The sequence below is a fragment of the Vipera ursinii genome (assembly GCF_947247035.1).
Source record: "Vipera ursinii genome assembly, chromosome: 10".
Classification (NCBI taxonomy): Eukaryota; Metazoa; Chordata; class Lepidosauria; order Squamata; family Viperidae; genus Vipera; species Vipera ursinii.
In genome coordinates, this window is record NC_139520.1 from 14,394,053 (window position 1) to 14,419,011 (window position 24,959).

Sequence of the window (24,959 nt, forward strand, 5' to 3'; positions counted from 1 at the left end):
TTACTAGTAACACTAATATTAATAGAAGAGAAGATATATATTTTATCAACATCAATGTGTAAAATGTGGACATATCATTCAATTGCTTGTGTTGCTGCTAATTATTGCAACTCCTTAAGAGTCTTGTGATTGAATCTGGAGTAAATAAATAATTAAGATTAATAGGAGATTTCTATTCTTATCCTACATGAGCTGTTTGTTTCATGGTAGAAAGAATGCTATGTTTAAACTGCTGAGTTACTGGAACAATTCTCACTTTTGGGGGGTACATTTTCAATCACTCTCGGGCCCTGATTTATCCCACAAGGGTGAGCAAAGAGATTGCAATTGAATTTGCTGCAAGATCAATTTAGCCCTATTATCAGGACTTTGCCAGATGAAAACAGTCTAATGTATCACAAAATATTACAGCAGCTACACAACAGCTACAGTCAGGGAGTTAAATCCAGCTGTATCTTATTTAATGGCTTCAAGGCTACATATTGGCTTTAATGACTTTAAGAGGTTCAATCACAAAAGACAGTGTTTCTCAACCTTGGCAATTTTAAGAAGGGAGGATTTCAGCTCCCAGAATTTCCCAGCCAGCCATGCTGGCTGGGGAATTCTGGGAGCTGAAATCCACCCTTCTTAAAGTTGCCAGAGTTGAGAAACATTGACATAGGACACCGTGACGTGCATAAAGAATATTCAAGTGGGCAGGCTCCTGGTCTGTTAAATGTTCAATACACAGCACTAAGTATGTTGATTACATTCTATGCAAACATATTTATGATGAAGAACAGTAAAATAGGAACAGACTAAACCTTTCACAATGCAACAACAACGTTTACCTTGATATTTGAAAACCACAGATCGTTTTCATGGAGTGTGGAGAGGTAAACTGACGTGAGTATCCCCAAGAAAAGGCCCACAATTCCACCAGCGACAAGTGAAACTTTCTTCCATAGTTTTGCACCTAGTTAAAAGTTTAAATTTAAAAGGGTTGAATCAAAGTCAATCATCTTCTCCAGTTATTGTCCATGTTCCAGCCATAAATCTGCATAGTTTTAATGCTTTAACATTTTAATTATTTTTTAACTTATTTTATAACATGTGAGCCACCCAGAGTCATCTTATAGGGGAGATGGTGGGCATAAAATTTTAATAATAAAAACATAAATGAATAATACCAATTTATCATACGCACATAGACCATTTTCTTTCTTTCCAACACAGCATAGAAAATGGAAACCTGTAACAAAACCTGTGCTAAAACTACTGAGGTCAGTTAAAGATTGTGGTTGTTTTATCCTGATGGAGTATAGGTAAATCCTTGACTTACACCATAATGGCATCTGCCCATTATATTAAATCATTATGGTCATAAAGCAGGTCATCCATGGAACCAACCTGATTTTAGGCCCTGTTTTGCAGTGGTCCATCATAACTTTGAATGGTCAATAAGTTATTGGTCATAAGTCAAGGATCACCTGTACTGGACCAAAGAAATCTTCATTTAGGTGGAAATTCTGGTGCCCTCTGAGCTTGGTTGTTGGGGAACCTTGTGGCTTAATGTAACAGAATACTGAAAAAAAGAATAACTAATGGCTTTTTCTTAAAATTGCTACTTATGTGTGGAATAATTCATTTCTCGTTTGCTTGTTGTTTGAAAATAAGGAGCCCTAGTGGTGCAATAGTTAGAATGCAGAATTGCAGGCTGACTCTGCCCACTGCCAGGAGTTTGATCCTGAACAGCTCAAGGTTGACTTGGCCTTCCATCCTTCTGAGGTCGGTAAAATGAGGACCCAGGATTGCTAAGGGCAATATGCTGACTCTGTAAACTGCTTAGAGAGGGCTGTAAAGCACTATGGGGTGGTATATAAGTCTAAGTGCTAGTGCTAGTGCTAAAAAAGCATTCTTGCTTCAAAAATGGCAGGCTTTATAAGGTCCAAATTATTTTCACAACCAACATCTTGCCTTTGGAAATTCCTTGATGAATCTTTTATCAGGAGAGTTCAGTTATTTTCAAGCCTGTCTTTTACAAAAAAAATCTTAGATCCCTGATTTGGAGAGGTGAAAGTAGAATACCTTTATGTCATTTTTTTTATTTCTTTGTTAAATGTATTTGCTGCCTATCTCGCCATGGGGCTTACATTAATAAGGAGCAAAAGGAAAGGAGTGCAAAAATAAGTAGAATAACAGAATAATAAAATAATGACAAAAGAGCACAATGAGAACAATATGTTTATACAGGGTATCTATCCCAAGAGCTTTAGTACAATTTAAAACTTTAAAAGCTTAAAACTGCACTGAGACTTTTGGGAAACCCTGTATGCTTATTTAATATTTAATTTAATTTAATTTAATTTTTTAAAAAAAAATCCAACTTCATTAAGTTTCAAAGAAAGACAAAATGCAAGGTAAAATGCAAACAGAAAAGATTAAAAAAAAGAAGAGGAGGACATCAAAGGGGAAAATGTTAAATAGTGACCCAAAAGTTATTTTAATGTTTCTTTCACATAACTGTGACTTACCAGCTATACTCTTCTCATTAAGTTTCCAGTTTTTCTCCTGCGACAGACAATCTTGTGGAGCATTGGTGGTTTTTATTCCCCTTCTCTGTCTAACACTTGTCATGATGTCAGTAACATTCACACATTATACTTCATCTGGTTCCTATATGCATATTTACAGACACAAAGTACTAAAAGTGTTAATTAAACATCCATTTAACAATCAATCAATCCTTCTTCTTTTCCTCCTCCCCTTTAAAATGTACACCAGGAAGTAAAGATTCACACTACAGAGAATGGCAGGGTTTGAACATTAACACTACAGAAGTATATTTTTTTTCCCTGCAGAGCAATTAATCATCTTGTTGGCTTGCTTATTCCTGTCACAAATAAATTAGAAAAACAAACACGATTATCAAACACATGAGTTCATTTGAGATTTCAGATCTGTCAGCCAGGGCACAAAGAAGATAAAATAAAACCAAATTATCTTCTTGTTTTTCTTTCTTTCTTGAGGCTTGGTACAATAGTAGGATCCATAACATGTGAATTTCTACTATTTGGAATTTTATCTTGATATATGAGTTCTTTTCTGCTAAAAATATTTTATTTCTGTAGTAACTAATTTTTTTTTAACAGAATATGACTAGTATATCAAGATAAACTTCCAAATGGGATTTTCAATTCTATGAAGACTTTTTAATACCAAATTACCGCAAGGAAGTTACAGCAAATAAAAATGTTAATGTCAAGTCAGGAAATAAAATAATTATTTCCTGCATAACTTTTATCTTCAAAGGAGAGATAATCAACAGTCTAAAGTTCTATAGTCACGTGACCATAGTTTGCTCATTTTTTTTTGCTGGTTCCAAGCATTTATATTTGTTTTCATTAAAAAACAGTGATTAGAGAAAATGGATTTGTTTAACGACCGAACGATTCGCTTAATGGCAGCACGATTCCAACTCATGATTGCATGATTTGCTTACGGGCCGCCATAAAAACGATAGAAAAATTTAGACTCATGATTGCAATGACGAACAACCAAAATTACCTTCCAAAAACACCCCCAAAAGGGTTCTGTTCTACAGGCAGGACCAACGTCATGGAGAAGACTTACTTTGGGTCAGTCACTGCCTCTCCCTCCGTCCAGTCTACTACACAGAGTTTCTTAGATAGGCTTCAGCACTGCTTAGCTGGCTGATTTCTAAAAATCCAGTCAGGGTCATCCGTGGAGCAAACTGGGAGGTCTCAAAAACCATTAACGAGGCTTCTGTACTGTTGCCAAAACAATCAACAGGATGTGACCACAGAGTCACCACGGCCTAAGTGCAACTCAATGTTTAAATAAGCACGTGCAATAGAAAAGGAGAAGGAAGTATTTATTTATTTAATTCAATTTATATACCGCCCTTTTCCCGAAGGACTCAGGATGGTTGACAGGGCAAAATTAAAACAATACAATAATATAAAAATTAAAATAAAATTAAATCAATAGCCCCAAAATTTAAAATTAGAATTTAAAAACCTTAAAACCCCTCAGTCCAGGCCAGCTAACTCAAAAAGCCAGGTTTTTAGGTCCTGGCGAAACGAACGAAGGTCTGGAGTTCCACCGGCAATTGATTCCATAGGGCAGGCGCGCCCACAGAGAATGGCCTCCCCCTGGGGATCGCCCGCCGGCATTCCCTGACCGGCGGGACCCTAAGGAGGCCCTCCCTGTGGGAGCGCACAGGACGATGGGAAGTTGATGCTGGCAGCAGGTGCTCCCTGAGATAATCTGGACCCATGCCATTTAGGGCTTTATAGGTCATCACCAGCACCTTGAATCTCATTGTCCTATATATATATATTATTGATCGAGGGAAGGAAGCTTCTGCTCTAGACTTCCTCTGTAAAAGTTGTGTTCAGAGCACAACAGGCATAAAGATGCATTTTGCCAGGCAGAAGTGGGATCAGGGGCTGCCCTAAAGAAGAGGGAGTCAAGCTATTCTCCAGAGCACCCGAAGGCAGGACAAGAAGCAACAGATGGAAACTAATCAAGGAGAGGAACAACCTAGAACTAAGAACAACCTAGAACTAAACTTCCTGACAGTGAGAACAATTCACCAGTGGAACAACCTGCCTCCAGAAGCGGTGAATGCTCCAACCCTGGAAGTCTTTAAGAGGAGACTAGTTCGTGTCATGCACCTGTCTGTGCTCACACAACATAGGGCACCGTAGCTAAATGAACCCAGAGTTAACGGAATTAATGGAGGGGTGTCTGAAACCCTCAACCGCCCCCACAGTGCCCAGTGCCCAAGACCTACTGAGCTACCAGCCAAGACCCCTTCTTGTTTTTGGAGCCCAGTCGTGGCAAACCAGCTCGGGCGTGCGTGAGGATGGGTCTGGGCCGATGCCAATGACAAAGGGTGCCCTTGTGAATGCAGGCACAGGCGCCAGGGTGGGTGGGTGAGGTCTTGTGTGCACGAGGCCGGATCCGTGCAAAGGGGCAGACCCGGATCTACCTGAACTCTGCACTAATTCTCCGGGAGGGGATGAAAGGGACTCCCCAGAAGATCCCCCAAGGCTCCGATCCCGGAGACCAGGTCTTCTGGAGCTCCCTCCCCCTCTTATCCCCTCCCCAAGAACTGGTGCAGTTGGATTACTGTAGATCCGGATCTGCTCCTTTACCCGGAGCCAGCCTCACGCACACAAGACACCCATCCACCCCTGGCACCTGCGTCTGCATTCACACGAGCAGCATCCCCGCACGTGTGTTTCCCAGCAGCAGCGACGGCTCGGCATCCGCGAACCAGGGCCCGGGCAGCCGCTTCTCGGGCTCCTCTCGCAGCCGGCCTAGCCCGGCCCGGCCCCGCAGCGCCTCCGCCGCGCTTTCCGGCCGCCGCCGCCTTCCCCGACCGGGGAGCCTCCGAGCGCCGGGATCCACCTACCTGCCGGCGGCGGCTGGGGCGCGGCGGCGGCGGCGGCGGCGCAGGGCTGGCGGCGCTCCGGACGAGGCGGCCTCCTCGGCTGGTTGGGCGCCGGAGGAAGGGAGGCGGGCGGGCGCGCAGCCGGAGCGAGAGGAGGAGCCAGCCGCGCTCGGCTCGGGATGGCTGGCTGGGTAGATGCAAAGGACGGGCCGAGGTTCCAGGCGGGCGCGGGGATGGGCGCCGCGCCCCCCGAGGCGAGCCGCGGCTCGGGCGCAAACTCGGAGGGGATCGGGCGCTGCCTTTGCGCCCTACAGCTAGTCCTCGACTTACGGCAGGTCATTTAGCGACGCTGGGTCGTTGCCACGGCCCTCCCAAAAGGGGACTCGCCGCCGTTCTGCACGCTTAATTTTTTTTATGCGTTTTATTTATTTTATTGGATTTATAAGAGCCTTGGTGGAGCAGTGGGCTGATGCCTCCTTAAGTAACACCAGCTGCCTGCAATTCTTGGTTTTTAATTCCCTGTAAACCGCCCTGAGTCCTCAGGGAAAGGGCGGTATATAAATGTAATAAAATAAAATAAATAATAAATTAGTGCAGGTTCGAGTCCCACCAGGCTCAAGGTTGACTCAGCCTTCCATCCTTCCCAGGTAGGTAAAATGAGGACCCAGATTGTTGGGGGCAATTAAGCTGACTTTGTAATAATGCCGCTTGGGAGGGGTGTGAAAGCCCTAATAAGCAGGCATATACATAGAATGAAGGCTATTGCTAAGCTTGTAAGCCGCCCTGAGTCTTCGGAGAAGGGCGGGATATAAATGGAAATAAAATAAAATAATAAATAAATATACCGCCCTCCCCCCCCCCAAGGACTCAGGGCGGTTTACAGGGTATTTAAAACAAAGACCGATAACAAAAGTTAAAAACGATTAAAAAAGATTAAATCAAATCCATAAAAAATAAAAACAACCAATTAAAATTTTCAGCCTGGGCCAGAAAGCTGAAAGAGCCAGGTCTTCAGGTCCCGGCGAAATGAACGAAGGTCGGGGGGGGGGCAGTCCTAATGACCCTTGCTGCATCCCTGTGGTCAAAATTCAGCCCTTTGGCGATGGACTCGCTATTTATGACGGTTGCAGCGTCTGTCCGGGGCTCGTGTGAACCCCCTTTTGCGACCTTCTGACAAAGCAAAGCCAGCGTCGCTGAACCACCGTCTTACTAACCTATAAAACGGCAGGGATTCACTTGGAACAACCATGGCAGGGAAAGTCGCCAAATGGGGCGAAATTCACTTAACAAACCTCTCACTTTTAGCAACAAGAAATCTGGGGCTCCGTTGTGGCCGTAAGTCGAGGCCTGTCTGTACAGCCGATTTGTGGCGGTCTCCCCTGCAGATGCTAGCCAAGTCCAACTCTGATCAGCTCTCTCGAGATCAATTAGATACTACGTTTTCAGCCCCTTCCGGTCAATTCTGTCCAATTTCTGCAGATTGCCTAGCGACACGAGGCTTTCAGAAGGGGTTGGCCATTGCCTTCTTCCGGGGGTTGAGAGAAAGTGCCTGGCCCAAGGTCACCCTGCCGGCATTGTGCCTAAAGCAGGTCTAGAATTCACAACCTCGTGGACCTAATCTGGATTAAGTATGATGTGTGATCCCAATCAGTGGTGGGATTCAAATATGTGAACAACCGGTTCTGTGTGGATGCCACCTCCGGAAGTCCATTAGCTACCGGTTCTGCTGAACTGGTGTGAACTGGCTGAATCCCACCACTACACCCAGTTCCCCAGAACCATTATTAACTAGTACTAAATAGGTGCTTCAGTTTAGTATTAAGAGTGTCACATTAGGCCAGGGGTAGGCAACCTTGGCTCTTTTATGACTCGTGGACTTCAGCTCCCAGAATTCCTCAGCCAGGCTGGCTGAGGAATTCTGGGAGTTGAAGTCCACGAGTCATAAAAGAGCCAAGGTTGCCTACCCCTGCATTAGGCGAATCTACCTAGTTGTGATTTATGGAGCAACCTGTGATTCGGCCATGGGTTGGCATGGACGTCCCACGTTGAACTAAATTGCCAGAGTTCATAATTTCTCTTAAGTAGAACCGTTGTAAGGTTTCCATGTGCAACTTGGCTCCAGATGCAGAACTAAACGGAATGGTGGATCCGGCTTCCTTTGTACTTTTAATCTTCCATGACCAATTCATTTTTCTTCGTAGAATGCCTTTCGGGTTGCAACAGCTGGAAAAGTTTTCCGTATAAAACAAAGCAAAATCGTCTACTTTTGCTCTCGGAGATTTAACAAGATTGCAGGCTAGGTATTTTGTTTTTGTTTTTTTTAAAAAAATCCACAGAAAATCGAATTTCACCACTTTTGCTCCATTTGCTTTTAAAATGGTCCATCTAAGAGTAAATCAAGAGCACGCCACCGAGGTATTCAACAAAGGAGTTTATTACCAAAATACAATTAGTCAATACATGACAAAACCTCTGTAAAAGTAAAATAAATTATTCTAACGTTGTTCGGCATCTCATAAGGTAGTGAAAGTAGCTCTACAAAGCCTGCGCCCGTCATTTCTAAACAAGACAATTCTAAAGAGAGCTTAAGGCATGCAGCTTAATGTGCGGATCTTACAAAATAAGCCATCCTATCAATAAGATATAGCAAGAGAGACAGAGAGAAAAAAAAAACAACCCAAGATCTGCGGTTTTCTACATGTCAGTTTTCTATACGTTTTATACTTTGGCTATAAAAAAAAACAGTGCCATCGTATTACAATTCTTTTAAAAAAATATAAATGTATCCATGCTCATGAATATCAAATGCAAAAGTCTATTAAATATATTTTAACATTACTTTGAGCACCGACTGTACATTTTATTCATTTATTTAGTGATTAAATAAGAGCTTTAAAATTCAGAAACTGGCAGTAACTTCACTGCCCCTCAAGAGAAGGACAACTACATGAAGCTGTAAAATAGCTTCTACCGTCCAAGCTGTTAATGCCATACTCAACTGGGGAAGCAGGCCCGTTAAATATAATACTCTGTTTCCAGGTAAGCTATTTAATGCAATCATATGGAATGAGCTCAGACTTAAGATTTTAGCCTACTCAGACAGGAGGGCAAAGAGTGAAATTGCACTAGTGCTTCCCAGTATCCTAGATGCCTGGTTTACTTCTGCATCCACTAAGGTTCAAGCCATGTTTGCATAATATCTGCATATATAAAGACTAGGGAAAAAAATGCAAATTCGGGCTTGATTTCTACAGGGGGTTTTATGTGCGCCTTATCTAAATACTACGTGTCGTGCACAAATATCCAGTGAGTGCAAATGTGATTTTAACCACTTTCATATTCTTCTACTCTGTTGTTGGCAGGTTTTTACATCTGGGTGGTTCAGCTGATTAGCTGCAACAAGAATTGAAGTGTGCTGATTTTTTTTTTTAGCATAGCATGTATTCAATACAATACGTTGAATACAGCTGGAGGCTAGCAAGGAATAAGGTGGTTTTCTAACTCTGCTCCCTAACAAGAGTATATAAATAACTGCAGCTTGGAACAGAAACGGGAACTGTATCCGTAAGAACTAGAAACTAAAGCTGACTTTTTTTAATTCAGAGCCCTGAATTCAGCTCCTACATAAATTAAAACATAGTATAATTAGCGAGTCTAAGCATCATCTTAAAGGTAAAGGTAAAGGTTCCCCTGCACATGCGTGCTAGTCGTTTCCAACTCTAGGGGCTGGTGCTCATCTCCGTTTCATAGCCAAAGAGCCAGCGCTTGTCCGAGGACGTCTCCGTGGTCATGTGGCCGGCATGACTAGACGCCAAAGGCGCACGGAACGCTGTTACCTTCCCACTGTGGTGGTCCCTATTTTTCTACTTGCATTTTTACGTGCTTTCGAACTGCTAGGTTGGCAGAAGCTGGGACGAGTAACAGGCGCTCACTCTGCTACGCGGCACTCGGGATTCGACCCGCCAAACTGCCGACCTTCTGATCGACAAGCTCAGCGTCCTAACCCACTGAGCCACCGCGTCCCTTAAAAGCATCATCTTACCAATATCTAAAAACTGAAAAGAAGACATGCTATATATCCGAAAAGTGCTTTTTGATTAAAAAAAAAAAAAAAGAAGGAAATGTCTGACATCCAAATAGGGTACATCTCAACATTTCCCCCCCCCCCCCAAGGCAAGTAACATGATCAATAAACTCCTGTCAGGCTCAAGACTGAATGTCAGTTTAAAATTGGTTGGCTTTTTGTGCAAATAATGGTAATGTCACTCTTTTAGTACTGACTAGTCACTTAATTTCTTTTTTTAAAATTCTTTTGGAGTTAACCGTGTGAGTTAAAGATTACATGCAGAAAATATACTTATTTATTCCTTGTGCTTTTTTTTTTTTAAAAAATTACATGCCTAAAAATTAATAGCGAACTTCAATAGGAACTTCACTGCTGTTATATACCGTAAGCTTACACTTTGACAATTTTCTTGTAGTGTACTAAAGAGGCATGATCTATTACGAAGAATGAAAATAAACAAAGAACAGCCAGCCTGGCTTGAAATGTATATAAATGTAATAAAATAAAAGGAAAATTAAAAGATGAAATTTTAACCTAGGTAATTTATAACGGAGCCTAATCAGGTTACAATAAACAGATCATTTATTCTAACAAAAGGGGATGAGATAACGATCTTTTTAGTATGAGTGCAGATACTTAAAAGAAGTACCCCCCCAAATTTCCTCTTTGCAAGCACATCAGAAATTCATGCGGAGGATGAAATGTCAATATAAAAATGAATATAAAGACATCATCTTAAAACCCATTCTAACCAATCTCATTTCCATTTTCTTGACTGGGAAAGTCAAGTACCGTACAGCATCCTGAAATGGACACATTCCCTCAGTTTCCCCTTAGATGAGGAGTGTCCAACTTTGACAACTTTAAGACTTGCTCCCAGAATTCCCCAGCCAGCCAGTCTTAAAGTTGCCAAGGTTGGACACCCCTGTCTTAAGATGTTCTGTTCCTTAAAAAAAAAGTTTCTCCACCTCAGGAACTTTTAAGATGCGTGGACTTCATCTCCCAGAATGCCCCAAATTATGGACGTTGAAATCTATGCATCTTGAAAAGTTTATTGTGGTTGAGGAAAGCTGCCTTAAAGGACAACTTGGAAACAGCGACATTCTACATCCTACCTAACCGTAATCCTAACCTGTTTCTGTCAATCAAGAATGGGTAACTCGGCAGATGATTACATCTCATTTAAAAGTAAAAAGTCGGGCAAGGGAAAGAGCTGTCATTTTTATTTCTGATTTTTCTTTTTCTTTCGGCAAGAGTGGGTACCAGGCTGTGGGCAGCAGGCTCTTTTCAAGTTTGTACTATACAAGGGCCTCCAAACTTGGCAACTTTAAGACTTCTGGCGTTCAACTCCCAGAATTCCTCAGCCAACCAAGTCTTAAAAGTCACCAAATTTGGGGAACCCCTCCCCCCAGACTATTACAATACTCTTTTCATATAATGCTGCATATAACTTAGAAGGAAACAATACAGTATTAAACAATGCAAAAAGGAGGAATTCTACATTAGGTAATATGAAACGCTTTCAAGAATGTTCTCCGTTCAGCATTTAAAGCTTGCAAACTATTTACACGAAGTTTTCCATTTGCCCAACTTCACGCTTCAGAAATATTTTGGGGCGAGGGCAGGGAAGGAGATGCCCAACTCAAGTAGCACCGTAAAAACTGTGAGGTTTTAACTTAACTTTGCTAAAATACAAATATAAATAGATTAATAAATAGACAAGGAATATATCTTGCAATGTCTGGCAAAATAATTCAAAACTGCATATAAAGCCACTGTAACGAGCTACTTGAAAGGAAACGCAATGGGTGTGTGTGTGTGTGTGTGACATGAGCTGCTAAAAGGAAGCACCAGCTGCATTTCATACAGAGAACTCTGGCTGCGTAGTATTGAGAAGAGGCTGTGTAAATGGGATGGAAACCACTGGCAGTTAAGCAGCTGAACTGTGCTCAGGACTGTAACCAAAGAAAAGAAATCCAGGCATAAAGTAGGGATCTCCAAATTTGGCAACTTTCAAGACTAGTGGACTTCAACTCCCAGAATTCCCCAGCCAGAATGGCTGGCTGAGGAAATCTGGGAGTTGTGGTCCTAAGTCTTAAAAGTTACCAAGTATGAAAAGCCCTGGCGCAAGGGATGAAAGAGTTTGTAACACCTGCCAAGCCCTAATAGTGTAAGGTGTTACAAGGTGTTCAGACAGTACAGCAGAGCTGCTAAGAACGCACAAAACCAAATGATGTCTTTTATCTTCCTGATTCCCCCCCCCCACCCCCAGAGATCAGTAAGGAGGGGCAAGAGGCGAAAAGAAATTAGCCTTCGCTCTCATTTTGATGGAAGAAATTAAAAGCTGCCCGAGACTGTAAGGGACCTGTTTGTTTTCAGGGGCTAAATTCACCAGGGTTTTCATCGGAGTTGCAATGGACTTTTGTATAGAGATTTTGAAATCTTATTTGATGAGAGGGAGAGAGGGAGGGAGGGAGAAAGAGAGAGAGAGAAAAAAAGAAAGCGAGAGACAGACAGACATGGGGGAGAGATCCCTTTCATTGCACTGCTTCAGAATTAGATTTAACAGTTTACCTTGTCTCTTGCGACCCTTACAAAATTATGCATGCTGAAATGAAATACTAATAAATATCTGCTTATCCTATGTACAGGTAGAACTGAAAAACTTTGCTAAAGAGGGCCCAACGACATACTTACTTTTCTATCCCATCAAAGAAAAGAATTAACCAGGCAAATATTTTACCAAGAGGCAGAACTTAATTTTATGTGGCTTGATGTAGCAAGAGTTTTGCCCAGAAAACCATCAGTTGCGATGGGAAGCCTAAGAACTAACAAAGGCTTCCATCCTCAGAAATGGCTGCCTTGTGGTCATAGCGAGATGGTTTTCTTTAAAACTTACCTGAAGCAGGTTTTATGCCCTCTAGATGCATTTCTAGGTAGAAAGGTTAAATCCTTTTTTGTAAATTCCTCACGGTGAATTCTCTATGTCACTATCACTTGGGTTAATAATAGGCATTAAAAAGAGTTCTGTGGGTAGAGGGTAACTTCTGGATTTTTACTGTAAACGCAGCATTATTCGTGTTATGGTTTCTTCGAAAGCTTGTAAAATAACAGGCTTCAGACGGAGGAAGGAACGAAGACTTGCAAATAAATATGTACACATACATACATGCTTGTTCCTAAGTTCTTTGATTTTAGCGAGTCTTTCAGGCCAAGCTGGAGATCCGGAGTGGCAGGAACTTTTGTCTAGCTCATTGTTTTCCCCACTTGGAAAATTTGAAGATGCGCGGATGTCAACTCCCAGAAATCCCTAGCCAGCATGGCTGTCTGGAGAATTCTGGGAGTTGAAGTCCACGCATCCTTCAAGTTGCCCATGTGGAGAAACGTTGATTTAGTTTATACTCTGAGCTGCTGCCTGGTCCTTATTGAGAATGATGTTGATGATTTCCCCTTCATGTTCTTTCATGTGGTCCAACAAATTCTCTTTGCTGGTGGATTCAAATCCACAGATACAGCAGCAGAAGAGCAGAACACAGTATTCGGAGCCAAGGTGGGACTGGCCTGGAGCCTTCTCTGAACTGCTTGAGGTATTGGTGGTGGAAGCTGGGTCCTGAGGGTTGTCAGAACTCACGATCTTGTTCTCCATCGGCTTAGGAGAAGTTGAAAAAGACACGCCTTCGGAGCTACTGGCATCATCTTCCGAAGTTTTGGCTACTTTCTTCCCAGGCAGCTGACCCACTAGCCTACAAGATAAAGGGGAAAAGTTGTATTTTTAATTCATCAACACTCAAGAGATGGGAAGAGTGCTCAATACGGGACACGATACTGAAAAAATGACCTGTTAAGTTACATTCTGCATTTCCTCCACAGTGCTGCAGCATTATCTCCAAATTGCTATTAAATATCCTCTTATTTTTAAAGAGAAGTTTGGTATAAGAAGAGTTTTCTTGGGCAGCCAGATGGGCAGCATATAAATTTAATAATAAATAAATAAATAAATAAATAAATAAAAAGTAAAAGAAGTGGCCAGCTAGCAAAAGCATCCGTTTTCGTTCTCCACCCATCCCCTATTTTTGATGTTTTTTTTCTAAACCCAGAGGATTAAAACCTTTTCAATGGTGGTGGTTCAATGGAGTCTGGTGTCACAAACCTACACGGGGACTGCTGAATGCACACACCTGCTGCTTTGTGAAATTGCATCGTTAATAGCTTTATTCACTTGTTCATAATTATAGTTTTCATCACTTGCATGTTTCCACATATGAGACTTTAGGGAAGGAGGGTGGCTGCATACATATCCACAAAGAGAACATCTGAAATAACAAGAAGAAGGTGCAAAGGTTACTACAAGTGAAAAACATATTACAGCCAAGCAGACCACTACTCCATTTTCAGCTGAACCTGGCTTACCTGGAATTGCAGTTTAAGTTAACATTTTAAAGAATCTCTGCAGGGCACCTTCCCTAACAGTAAGATCACAGATTAGCTAGTAAAATGGACTTTTAAGGATGCAGAAGTTGTGGGGGGGGGGCACACCTCATATTCTCAGACTGACCTTATGAGTTTTCAAAAGCAACAGATCACATCCACTATCAAAGGCTGAATCTAGTTAAACCAGGGGTCTTCAAGCTTGGCAACTTTTAAGACGTGTGGACTTCAACTCCCAGAATTCCCCAGCCAGCCAGCATGGCGCTCCAGTTAAAAGGGACTGAGACATTCTTTCAAGGAGAGACTTTGGAACGCAATGGTTGGGAAAAAAAAGTAAAAGGATGAGTGGTCTTCCAAATATAGCTACACTGCAAATCTCAGCAGTTCCGCTCAAGCCATCCAAACAAAATACTTCTTAGGTAGCTGATGGCAACGCAGAACAAAGACTAAAAAGGCAGACAGACCAAGCAATAAGAAGAGATCTAAAGAAACCTTGAAAACTAACGCTGTTATTTAGCCAGGGAACAAGATTGCCGCTGGTGCTGTTACTGTCTTGTTGAGCTATTTGTTACCTACTTGAACTGCTCCATTAACTGCACTGCCTGGTGCTCCTGTGGATGGCGTTTCATATGACACTTCAAGCTATTCATACTCGTTGTGGCGAAGTCACAGACGCGGCACCTGAGCAAAAACAAAGGAAGGGTTGACTCCGGCAGTCTCGTGTCCCCTTGGTATTTTAATTTATTTATTTATTTATTTATTATTGGGACTTGTATGCCGCCCTATCTCCTGAAGGACTCAGGGCGGCTAACAACAATAAAATATAATAATACAGAAGTTAAAAAGAGCCTTGGTGGAGCAGTGGGCTAATGCCTCCTTAAGTAACACCAGCTGCCTGCAATTAGTGCAGGTTCGCATCCCACCAGGCTCAAGGTTGACTCAGCCTTCCATCCTTCCCAGGTAGGTAAAATGAGGACCCAGATTGTTGGGGGCAATTAAGCTGACTTTGTAATAATGCCGCTTGGGGTTTGTGTGAAAGCCCTAATAAGCAGGCATATAGATACAATGAAGGCTACTGCTAAGCTTGTAAGCCGCCCTGAGTCTTCAGAGAAGGGCGGGATATAAATGGAATTAAAATAAAATAAAATAAAATAAAAAAGAAATTAAATTAATGGCCCCAGTAGAATAAATTAAAATTAAAATAAGTTAAAAATTAAAAACATAATTAAAAATTTAATGCCCCCAGAGTTAAAATAAAAATGTTTTGGAAAATTAGCTATGCTTCTAGGTTCGATCACTTGCAATCCAATAGTCAAACATGGACCTCCTTTCCTTCCAAACTCATTTTCTGCTGGGATACAAGGAAAATTCTGGTTGGAGAGTTCTGGAAGTGACCATTGGCAAAAGGCTGGTCAAGTTTATCAAAAGATGGCTGCCATTAAAATACCAAAATCACTAGTCAAAAGTCCTTTCCGGATGTTGGTAACCTATTCAAACAAGGAAGCAGAGAGACAAGATGGTTGCTGAACCCTGAAAAGCCCACAGCCTTTGCAAAAAAACATTGCTGAATTGTTTAATATGACAGAATGGGGAAAATATTAAATACAGGTTATGTTAAATATGGACTGTAGCCCTATAACTGAATTTAACCATTTATTCAAAAAAACAGATATAAATTTATTTATATTTCAACCCTTGCATTACTTTGGAATGCAATCTCCAGAATATTACCAGACTTTGGCCCGATAACCATCACTCTCTAAAAACCATCACTCTCTAAAAAAATTATGACTTGCTTTGATAATTTAGTGGACAAAATTTAAGTTGGAATTCTGCCAATGAAAACAGATTATATTTGTGGCAAGCAGAAGCCTAGTAGGACAACAGGCTGGAGGATTCCAAGTATGTTTCAAGAACAAATCCCTGATCATTTTATGTCCTCCTTCAGAATCAGAATATTTCAAATTGCCCACTGGCTGCTGCAAAGGAACCGTTATAAAAAACAAACAAAGCAAACAAAATCGGCTTAAATTCCATGGGTAATCAAAATGCAGATATGTTCCACCTGTAGGGCTTATCCGAGTTGTGAATCCGTCTGTGATTCCTCACTCCAACATACGTTGTACTTGTGTAATCGCAAATGTCGCATCGGTAAAGTTTCTGGACTGAGATCTTGTCCCCTATAATAAGAACAGCAGAAGATATTTGTTCCCCTCTGACCCTGGTTTCTACTAGGGCTAATTAGATACCCGTGAGAACCCTCTAGGCCAGGGGTCGGCAACCTCAGCTCTTTTATGACTCGTGGACTTCAACTCCCAGAATTCCTGAGCCAGCATAGCTGGCTCAGGAATTCTGGGAGTTGAAGTCCACGAGTCATAAAAGAGCCGAGGTTGCCGACCCCTGCTCTAGGCCGTTAAAAAAAAACCACACCACAGGGAAGGCATCATAACCCTCCGACTATGGAAGACGTGCTGAGCCATGCTGAGGACTAGTCGCTTATTTATTTATTAAATTTATATGCTGCCTATCTTGCCATCGAGAGAAACTCTGGCTGGCCTTGGTAACCTTATCCTCCCGGTGTTTGCCTCTTCACCCTTTCCAACCACGAAGATTGGCAGCGTTCACACCACAACCTTTAAGGGATGCTGCACTTCAATGGTCTTGAATCACCGTTCATTCGCCAATGGTTTAAAAAAAAAAAAGAGAGAGAGAGCTAACCTCGGTCCCTGTCCTTAGATGTTTCTAGATCACAACACCATTTCTGCATTGCTGGGATCAAAACTGGACACATTTTGTACTACCGTTTGTGTAACAGTCACAAACCGGAGGATAGGCGCTATATCAATGTAATATACACACACCCATTTGCACTATTCAAGGGACCCCGAGGGCACAGATGAACCTCCAAGTGGCCTCAACGACTCTCAGAGAGAGTGCTAATGGCCAGATGACTGCAAGGAATATAAATCCTTCCATCCTCCAATCGGAACTGAGCTTCTCAGATGGGAAGCCAAATATCTTCAACGAAAAACAAAAGCCCGGTTGCCTTTTGGAAAAGCTCCTTTAGGAGAAGAAGCCTTAAGCGCTGGCAAAGGATTGTGGGAGATGACCAGGCTGAGACCGAGGGCAGGATCAAACACGTCATCAGTTTGAAGTCGCTATGCTCCCGTAACAGATCTAAGTCCAGCCTCCCTTGAATTTTCTTGACTCCTATTGAGGGCAAATCTGTCTTGACCTGGAGTGGATCAGATTCACGTGTACAGGTAAGAGGTAATAAACGTGAAGTGCTTTGGACTAAGTTCCTAGACCTGGTGACTTGTGCCTGAAGCTGGTGCCTGTAGTCACTATCCCAACTGGTATTGTACACTACAAAACTCAGATTAAATTGGTTAATGTGACACAAGCACTACACTCCCACTCCGTTTTACTAAATGATTTAGTTGAGCTGGTGGGTTTAGGGTCTGCTTTAATGCATACATGTTTTGGAAGGGGAAAAAATCTCGGTTTAGCTGCAGGCCTTTTTCCATAGCAAGCCAAACATTTTCCCCTCTGATCCTGGCCCTTTAATGTTATAAGTGCAGCCACGGTGAACAGGAACGCTGATGATTTTTCTAAGCAGGAAAGGCATGTTCCCGCTCACGCAACTGACACGCAAGCAGATGCTGTGCCATAAACTTCGTGGTGTTTTTTTTTTATAGAGGCGGCATCTGTTTGATGAGAGGGTTTCCTTCCTGCAATTGTATCTTAATTTGATTGCAAAGGGCTTTCAAAACGCTTTGGAAAGCTAGCATTCTCATTTAATGAATACAATTAAAAAGGAAATGGTGTCAAGTGAAGGCAGGCTTCTAACATGAGGTTTTCAGATAAAAAGATACTTGAAGATGCAGAGGCAGGGCAGGAAACGTCCCCCCCCCCTTTTTTTTGAGCAATGAGCAATCAAGAAAAAAAAAAGGCAGACAAACCCTGATCTCTGCATCTAGATGAAGGAATAGCAAAGAGAATCCTCAAATGATTCATCATTATTAAATGACAACAGGCCTTAAGTAGGGATAGCTGAGAAACATTCCCCTCTCTCTCCATTCTCCAAAGAGAATTTAGATTCTATTTGCAACTGGGGAAGTAAAGGATAAGTTTACAATGGCCTTCTTACAACCTGGCACCCTTTAGAGTAGGGGGGTCTCCAAGATTGGCAACTTTATGACTTGTGGACTTCAACTCCCAGAATTCCCCAGCCAGCCTGAGAGTTGAATGGGAGTTCATTGTGGGAGTTGAACTCCACAAGTCTCAAAGCTGCCAAGTTTGGAGGCCCTGCGCTTCAGACCAATGCTTCTCAATCTGAGCAACCTTTAAGGCTTGTGGCATTCTGGGAGTTGAAGTCCACAGCTCTTAAGAGTCAACTGAGGTTGGGAAATGTTGCTGTAGATCAGGGGCCTTCAAACTTGGCCCTCCTTTTATGACTTGCGGACTTCAACTCCCAGAATTCCTCAGCCACGCATGGCTGAGGAATTCTGGAAGTTGAAGGCCGCAAGTCATAAAAGGGCCAAGTTTGAAGGCCCCAGATCTAGACCTACCAGGTTATAATGCCTGAAACTGCCAGCCAGCAGAGCCAGGTAGTTGGGTAGGGTGCCAGGAGAGAGAGGGGAGGTGCACACCCTGGCCATTCTCACAATCACCCAGGTGTGAGGAGAAACCCAATCCAATCCACAAAACCAGCCAACGAGATAGACAGTACCAACTCTTTCATCTGCTTCACTGCAAGCCATTAAGCCGTCAAAAGTTGGGGTTGCATACGTATCTGGCAGACTGTGCTGCTCTCTTTCGTGACTGCGCAGCTGACTCTGGAACACAAAACAGTCGCAGAAATGTTACCGTCATGTTAAAGCAACGTGATTAATGTTGTTCTGTTGGGCATTCTTTTATTCCACGAGCATTAATGACAGCGAGTGAGCTGATAGCGTCCGTGCATGACCCAAAGCCACAATTTTAACAGCAGTTTGACAACTCAACCCAAACTGGTTGGATTCTTCCCTCTTGCTAGGTTGTCAGTCATGGTTTAAAAAGTCAAAACAGCTTAGTTCACACAGCATGAAGTGCCAGTGTGTAAGCTAGGTCAACACCTAATCAGGCTGGAGGGAATGTGGGAGCAATTACTGCATATAATGAGATGGATTGTAGGAAATCCTACGAGATAATTGGAGATCATCTTCAATCATCTAAATCGGTGTTTTTCAAACCTGGCAACTGTTAAAATGTGTAGACTTCATATCCCAGAATTCCCCAACCAACATGCCAGACCTCAACCTAGCACGCCGAGTTCCCCCAGCCAAGTCCCTGATAAGTTGCCAAATTTGGAAATCAGTGATCTAAATGAGCTATAAGTGCATTTGGGAACTTGGGCAATTGTGGTGTATTCAATAAAAGGCAAGAACACCAATCTTATGACTGCACTCAGACAGAAATCTAATGAAGACATGGATTCTTTGACAGCCTGAATGAAGTCTGTTTGCTACACTGCCTGCTCCCCGCTCCATGACTTTGCCAAGCTACACCAAGTGTAAACCTTACAACAAACGGTTGCAGGCACTGGGTATGTCCAGCCTAATGAAGAGAAGAAGTGGGGATGGCAGGATAGGAGCCTTCCAGTCCTTGAGAGGCTCTTACACAGAAGAAGGGCTCAACCTATCCTCCAAGCACCTGAAGGCCGAGCAAGAAGCAATGGGTGGAAACTCATCAGAGGGAGTTCCCACTTGGAACCAAGAAGGAATTGACCGCAACTGACCCCCAAAATTTACGTTGCCAAGTGAGAAATTTGCTAAGTGAGTTTTGCCCCATTTTACAACTATTCTCTGCCACATTGTTAAGCGAATCCCTGCAACTCTTAAGTCAATAACAAGGTGGCTAAGTGAATTTAGCTTCTCCTCGCTTGTCAGGTCACAAAAGATGATTACGTGAGCCCGGGACACTGCAACCATCGTACGTGTGAGTCAGTTGTTAAGCGTCTGAATTTTTCTCACGCGACTGTGGGGAGGCTGCAACAGTCATAAGTGTTGCTGTAAGTGCTGTTGTAACTCTGAACAGTCAGCAAACGGACCAAGTCAAGGATTACCCGCATTCTAAGCTTCTGTGTTTTGTATACAAGCAGAACCACAATCAGAAACCAAAGCTGTGGTTGTGCAAGGTGAGCCGAGGACACTAACGTGTCACCTCATTCTAAGCAGCCAAGCTGGCCGTTTGGGCCCAGCATTTGATGAACCCGAGGCGTAGCTGCTCACCTTGTAGTGAAAAGAATCCTCGCACTGTTTACACTGGTACATTCGGGTTTTGCAGTGGTTGATCATGTGACTTTCCAAATCCTTGCTGTGGTCGGCGACGTGCTCGCAAATCGGGCACTGATAAGGCTGCCTCTGCCGGTGGACCCTCAAATGCTGCTTGATGTACCCCTTGTTGCCGCTGCTGTAGTGGCACAGGCGACACCGGAAAGGCCGATCCGCGTTGGGGATGTATTCCACCAGGCTGCTCCCCAACACGCCGGCATCCCCTGAAGGTTGGCACTGAACGTTGTCCTGCAGCTCCTTCAAAATGTCATCGTCGGAGGCATTTTGGTCCGTCCTCTCTTTCAACTTCTCAATCACCGTCAGCAGCGACATGCTGATGCCCATTTTCATGGGGCCTTCGGAGATCTCCGGCTTGTCCTTCTGCAGTTCCATGAAGGCTTGTTCCTCTTGGTTCAGGCTACCCAATTCCTCTGCCTTCAGGGAGGCAATCCGTTTCGAATGGCCTAAGTAGGCACCCTCGGGAAGCCTATGCCCAGCCTCCGAACTTAAAGGATTTACATCGGTGAAAGCCCGGAAGCTGGACCGGGCGAGCTCCGCGGCTCTGGTCGGCATGGTAACCAGGGCTTCGGCAGCTAGCGAGTGCAGCCTGAGAGACTCTGAATTGGTTCTTCTCCGGGCAGCTGGTGCATTTTCATTGGCCGCTTTCGCTCGGCTGGGATTCAGGTTATCTTCTGCCTTTTCCGCGCTGCTCCACCCAATGATAACTTCTTCAATTTCAATCGAATTCTTATCCATGTGATAAATGTCGCCCGACACATCCCGTCCAGCCGGAGGGGGTTCAGGGGCGTCATCCACGGAATAATGCAAGACGTCATCCATGGCTTCGTTCTGCAAAACGGGCTCTCCGGCGCCGGGCAGACGTTCCACAATGACGTTGACGTGGCCCTTTTTGTTTGGGCTGCAGTTAATGATTTTCTGGGCTGAGGAAAGCAAGCTGTCGGCCCCCAAGTGGTCTTGGTCGAGATCCTCATGCGACCTTGGCTCCTCTAGGAATTTGTCTGCAGGTGAAAGGGAAGCTGGCTGACTTAGGGCCGACTCTTCTTTGACCGGTTCTTCAGCTTTGAAAGCCACCGGCTCGGGGCTACAAATGCGAAGTTGAACGGGCTGGTTGTTGCCGAGTCCCTGCTCGTTGTTTTCGAGGGAAAGGACGACGGTATCCAACATGGCAGAATCCGGCACGGTGACTTGCTCTTTTTCCTCCTCAAATATGGGATACGAGCAATTCACTTCTCCAGCGTGCTTCCAAGCGTGCGTTTTCAACATTCTTTGCTGTCCGCAAGTGTAGCTACAGATCAAGCATCGGTACATGCCGTATTGCTCGTACGTGTACCACTTCCGCCTCCCCTTCTCAGGCACTTGAGGAGAAGGTGTCCCTTGATCTGTGCCAATTACGACTTTTTCTACCGGCTCGGGCAAAGCGGTACCCGACAGGCTGGTGCAATGCGGTTCCTTCAAAGTGGTGGGGATTTTGCTGTTGTTCTCTGGGTGACTTCGGACATGACTTTCAAAATCTTCTACGCTCTGGGTGGTGAAACTGCACATCGAGCACATAAGCACGACCTCGTTCTGCCGACCGTGTTGCTTGATGTGCTCCTTTAAGAGAGGAAGGGTGGGCGACACGGATTTGCAGAGACTGCACTGGTAGCAAAGGACCTTCCTTTTACTCAGCGGAGGACTGTCCATGGTGTAATAGTCTTCTATATTGATTGTGCCCAAAGCAGGCAATTCCAGGGCTTTGGATGGCACCTCTGGAAGGCTGGTGGTGTCAGGGCACAAGCGTTTTTTCCCAATTAAGACACATTTCTGGGACTTTTCATTTTCGACAATTTTGCTGAGCTTCTGAATGACCTGGATGAGAGGGTCGGGTTTACACTTATGCGGGTCATCGGCGTTCTCTGAGGACGAGTTTACGAGGGCTTCGGAAATCAAGACGGCTTCCTGTTCCCTCAAATTTGAGATTAGGGCAATGATGTTACTGCCTTCTTCCATAATACCTGAAATGGCAACAAACAAACAATAAATTCATGCTCGGGCTACAGATTGGAACTTCCAGCTTGTAAAGTACAGAGAAGAAAAAGGTTTATATTTTGGGGCTGTAAATATGTATTTTTCACTGTACTGGCTATGACGATATATGAGATGGCCTCTTTCATCATCAGCAAGCTGAAGTATGTGCGATGAACTACAAGAACAGGATGCTTCTTTAATTAAAAAAAATGGATCTTTCTCACGTGATGCTGGGAGAAGGCTCCTGTGTATTGTTTGGACAGCAGAGAGGACTAACTAACAAGTACTGGAGAGCATAACACCAGACCTATCACTTGAAGGCAAAATCACAAAGCTACACCTCACTTACTTTGGCCATGTCATGTGGGGGAATTCATTGGAGAAAGCAACTGCGTTTGGAAGAGTTAGCAGGAAAAGGGAACCAGGCCACAGAAAACCACACCAACCAGACACACAGAAAAACTCAAAGAAATAGTGCCAGATTGGAAACTGTGGAGAGACCTGGCCGAAAGAATCAGTAAGAGTCGGACATGACTGGACACCATCATCATGGTCATCATCTTCACATGGTGGCCTTACCAGGTTCTTGCCAGTCTAACAGATGGTTTAAAAGGGAAGGGGGTCAGAGACAACGTTTTCGTCTTGCCAGCCACCACTCTCTTCTTAGCTGCTCTTCTGCTCTATTATTACAGGTGATTATTGCTGATATTCCCATGTGCCAGCGCACAGCATCGTTCATCAGAACAGCTGTCAGTTGAGCCTTTGCACCTTCCTTGTGGTTTCTCTCCTCATGCTAACTGAAAACATCCATGGCAGTAATCTGGAAGAAAAACATAGTTGATTAAGTATTTCTTTAGGAGAGAAGAAAGAAATTCATCTTTTATATAGCACCAGGCAACGTTATTTTATTTCAGAAATAAAACGTAATCTACTAAAGACCGAAGAGTGTATAAAGGCTATTATTATATTAGTTTTCAAATCAGTCTTGATTCTTGGCAATGGCCTGGATGAGACCCTGCCGTTTTGCTGGCAACATTTTCAGGGGTGGCTTTGACAACCAATATTTTCTTCCAATGGCTGAGAGTGACTGGGCCAAGGTTATCCAGCTGGCTTTGAGCCTAAAGCAGAACTAGAAAGGTATACTGGTTCGGGTGTTTTTAAACACTCCACCAAACTGGTTCACGAAGTCTTCTATAATTTAGGGCAGATTACCTACAGGGCCTTCAACTATGATAGAAAGTTTTGCACACATCTTGAATTAGCTTGGAAAGCAATCAGTAAGGAGCAATCTGATTAAACTCTTAACAATATCATTGTCCATGCCACCATTGATGGCCAGCTGCAATTTATAGATTGTCTGCAGCTTAAGAGAGGTAGCATAACATAATCATTGATATACTGATATATTGGACCAGGAGCAGGGAAATCTAGATTCGAGTCACTTTCAGCCAAACATTCACTAGGAGACTTGAGGAAGTTACTTTCTCTCAGCCCAACCTACCCACAAGAAAAAAATAGGTAGAGGGAATACTGTGTCTAATGCCTTGAGCTGCTAAATGCAAGGCAGAATATAAATCAAACCAATATTATTTTGATCCATCTAGGGAAAGATTCTAATAATACTTCACTCAAAGAGTCTAAATGGATTGGAATGTGGCTCAGGAATTCTGGGAGTTGAAGTCCACGAGTCATAAAAGAGCCAAGGTTGCCTACCCTTGGTTTAGACTATAACTCCAACAATTCCCAGCCAGGCGCTTCTATTGGTTGGCAATTCTAGGAAACTGTAATCTCAGATATCTGGAGACGTGTCACATCGAGCAAACAGGTCGGAAACCCTTTCATTCAAAAGGTTTGAAGGGAAAAGTACACGTCCACTTATGGCGGGTGGAGAGAAAGGTGAATAAAGAAGGGAAAAACGGACGTCAGGATCCGACCGTTCAGAGCCCCCCCCCTCACCCACGACCCGTCGGTTCCCACGACGCCCTAGCCCGCCGGAGTGAATCTGCCCCTTTCCTGGGTCTCTGCCCTGCAGGCAGCGAGCCCAACCTCGGGGGCTTACCCCGAGGGAGAGGAAGCCGCAGGGAAAGACGCCAGGCTCGGCTTAGGGCGTGAAAGGAGCCTTCCTGGCCAAGCGAGCGCGCGTGTCTGTGTCTGTGTGTGTGTATGGAGAGGATCACCTTCTTCCGGGCGGAACGGGCTCCGGGGAAAACCCCAAAGCGCCGATCCCTCCCGCAAGACGGCAGCCCCTCCTCCGGTGGGTCCCTCCGGCTGAGCCGCGGAGAGAGGCGAGCGGTTTTCGAGCTCCTCCCACCCACCCCAACGCCTTGCTCTCCCTCTCTCTCTCTCTGCCCCGGCTGCCCCCCACCCGGCCCCGCTGGCCGTCCCCGTCCTCGCCGCCGCCAGCCTGCCCTGCCCTCTCCTACCCCGGCTCTCTTTCCTCCTCCTTCTCTGCGGTAGCCCCCCGCTTCAAAATGGCGACGATGGGGAGGCGGTCACGTGACCCCGGCGGGGCCAGGTCAGGTGACCGGGGAGTGAAAGTTCCCTCTGACTTTCTCTCTGCTTTCTCCCTCTCCCCGCCCCACCTGTTACCATAGAGATCGGAAGGCGCGGGGCCGGCAGGCAGGCAGGCAGGCCGGCAGGCCGGCCGCCCGAGCGGAAAGCGCGTGCGCGCGTGCGCTCTCTCTCTCTCTCTCTCTCTCTCTCTCTCTCTCTCTCTCTCTCT

General features: G+C 44.2%; 2 protein-coding genes across 5 annotated transcripts in view; both read right to left on the bottom strand.

The window, feature by feature from the left end:
* The window catches only part of DPY19L3 (dpy-19 like C-mannosyltransferase 3), a 38,684-nt gene extending 25,829 nt beyond the window's left edge, over positions 1–12,855 (bottom strand). The window contains exons 1-3 of one of the 3 annotated variants that reach the window (XM_083370844.1): positions 12,367–12,855; positions 2,514–2,655; positions 831–955 (exon numbers count right to left, since the gene is read on the bottom strand). In XM_083370844.1, coding sequence (XP_083226970.1) covers positions 831–955; positions 2,514–2,616 — 228 coding nt within the window. In that variant the 5' untranslated portion in view covers positions 2,617–2,655; positions 12,367–12,855. The other 2 variants (XM_083370842.1, XM_083370843.1) reach the window with 2 other exon arrangements.
* Positions 12,856–12,857: 2 nt separating this feature from the next.
* ZNF507 (zinc finger protein 507) lies at positions 12,858–24,750 on the bottom strand. 2 transcript variants are annotated; one of them, XM_083370840.1, is made up of 8 exons: positions 24,661–24,750; positions 22,817–23,057; positions 20,168–22,224; positions 18,628–18,733; positions 15,961–16,075; positions 14,472–14,576; positions 13,646–13,780; positions 12,858–13,210 (listed from the first exon to the last, which is right to left on the bottom strand). In XM_083370840.1, the coding sequence occupies exons 3-8, from the start codon at positions 22,217–22,219 to the stop codon at positions 12,859–12,861; spliced, it is 2,865 nt and encodes a 954-aa protein (XP_083226966.1). In that variant the 5' UTR covers positions 22,220–22,224; positions 22,817–23,057; positions 24,661–24,750; the 3' UTR covers position 12,858. The 2 variants fall into 2 exon arrangements, with proteins under 2 accessions (XP_083226966.1, XP_083226967.1); XM_083370841.1 differs by lacking the exons at positions 12,858–13,210; positions 13,646–13,780; positions 14,472–14,576 and adding an exon at positions 15,051–15,382.
* Positions 24,751–24,959: the final 209 nt, after the last annotated feature.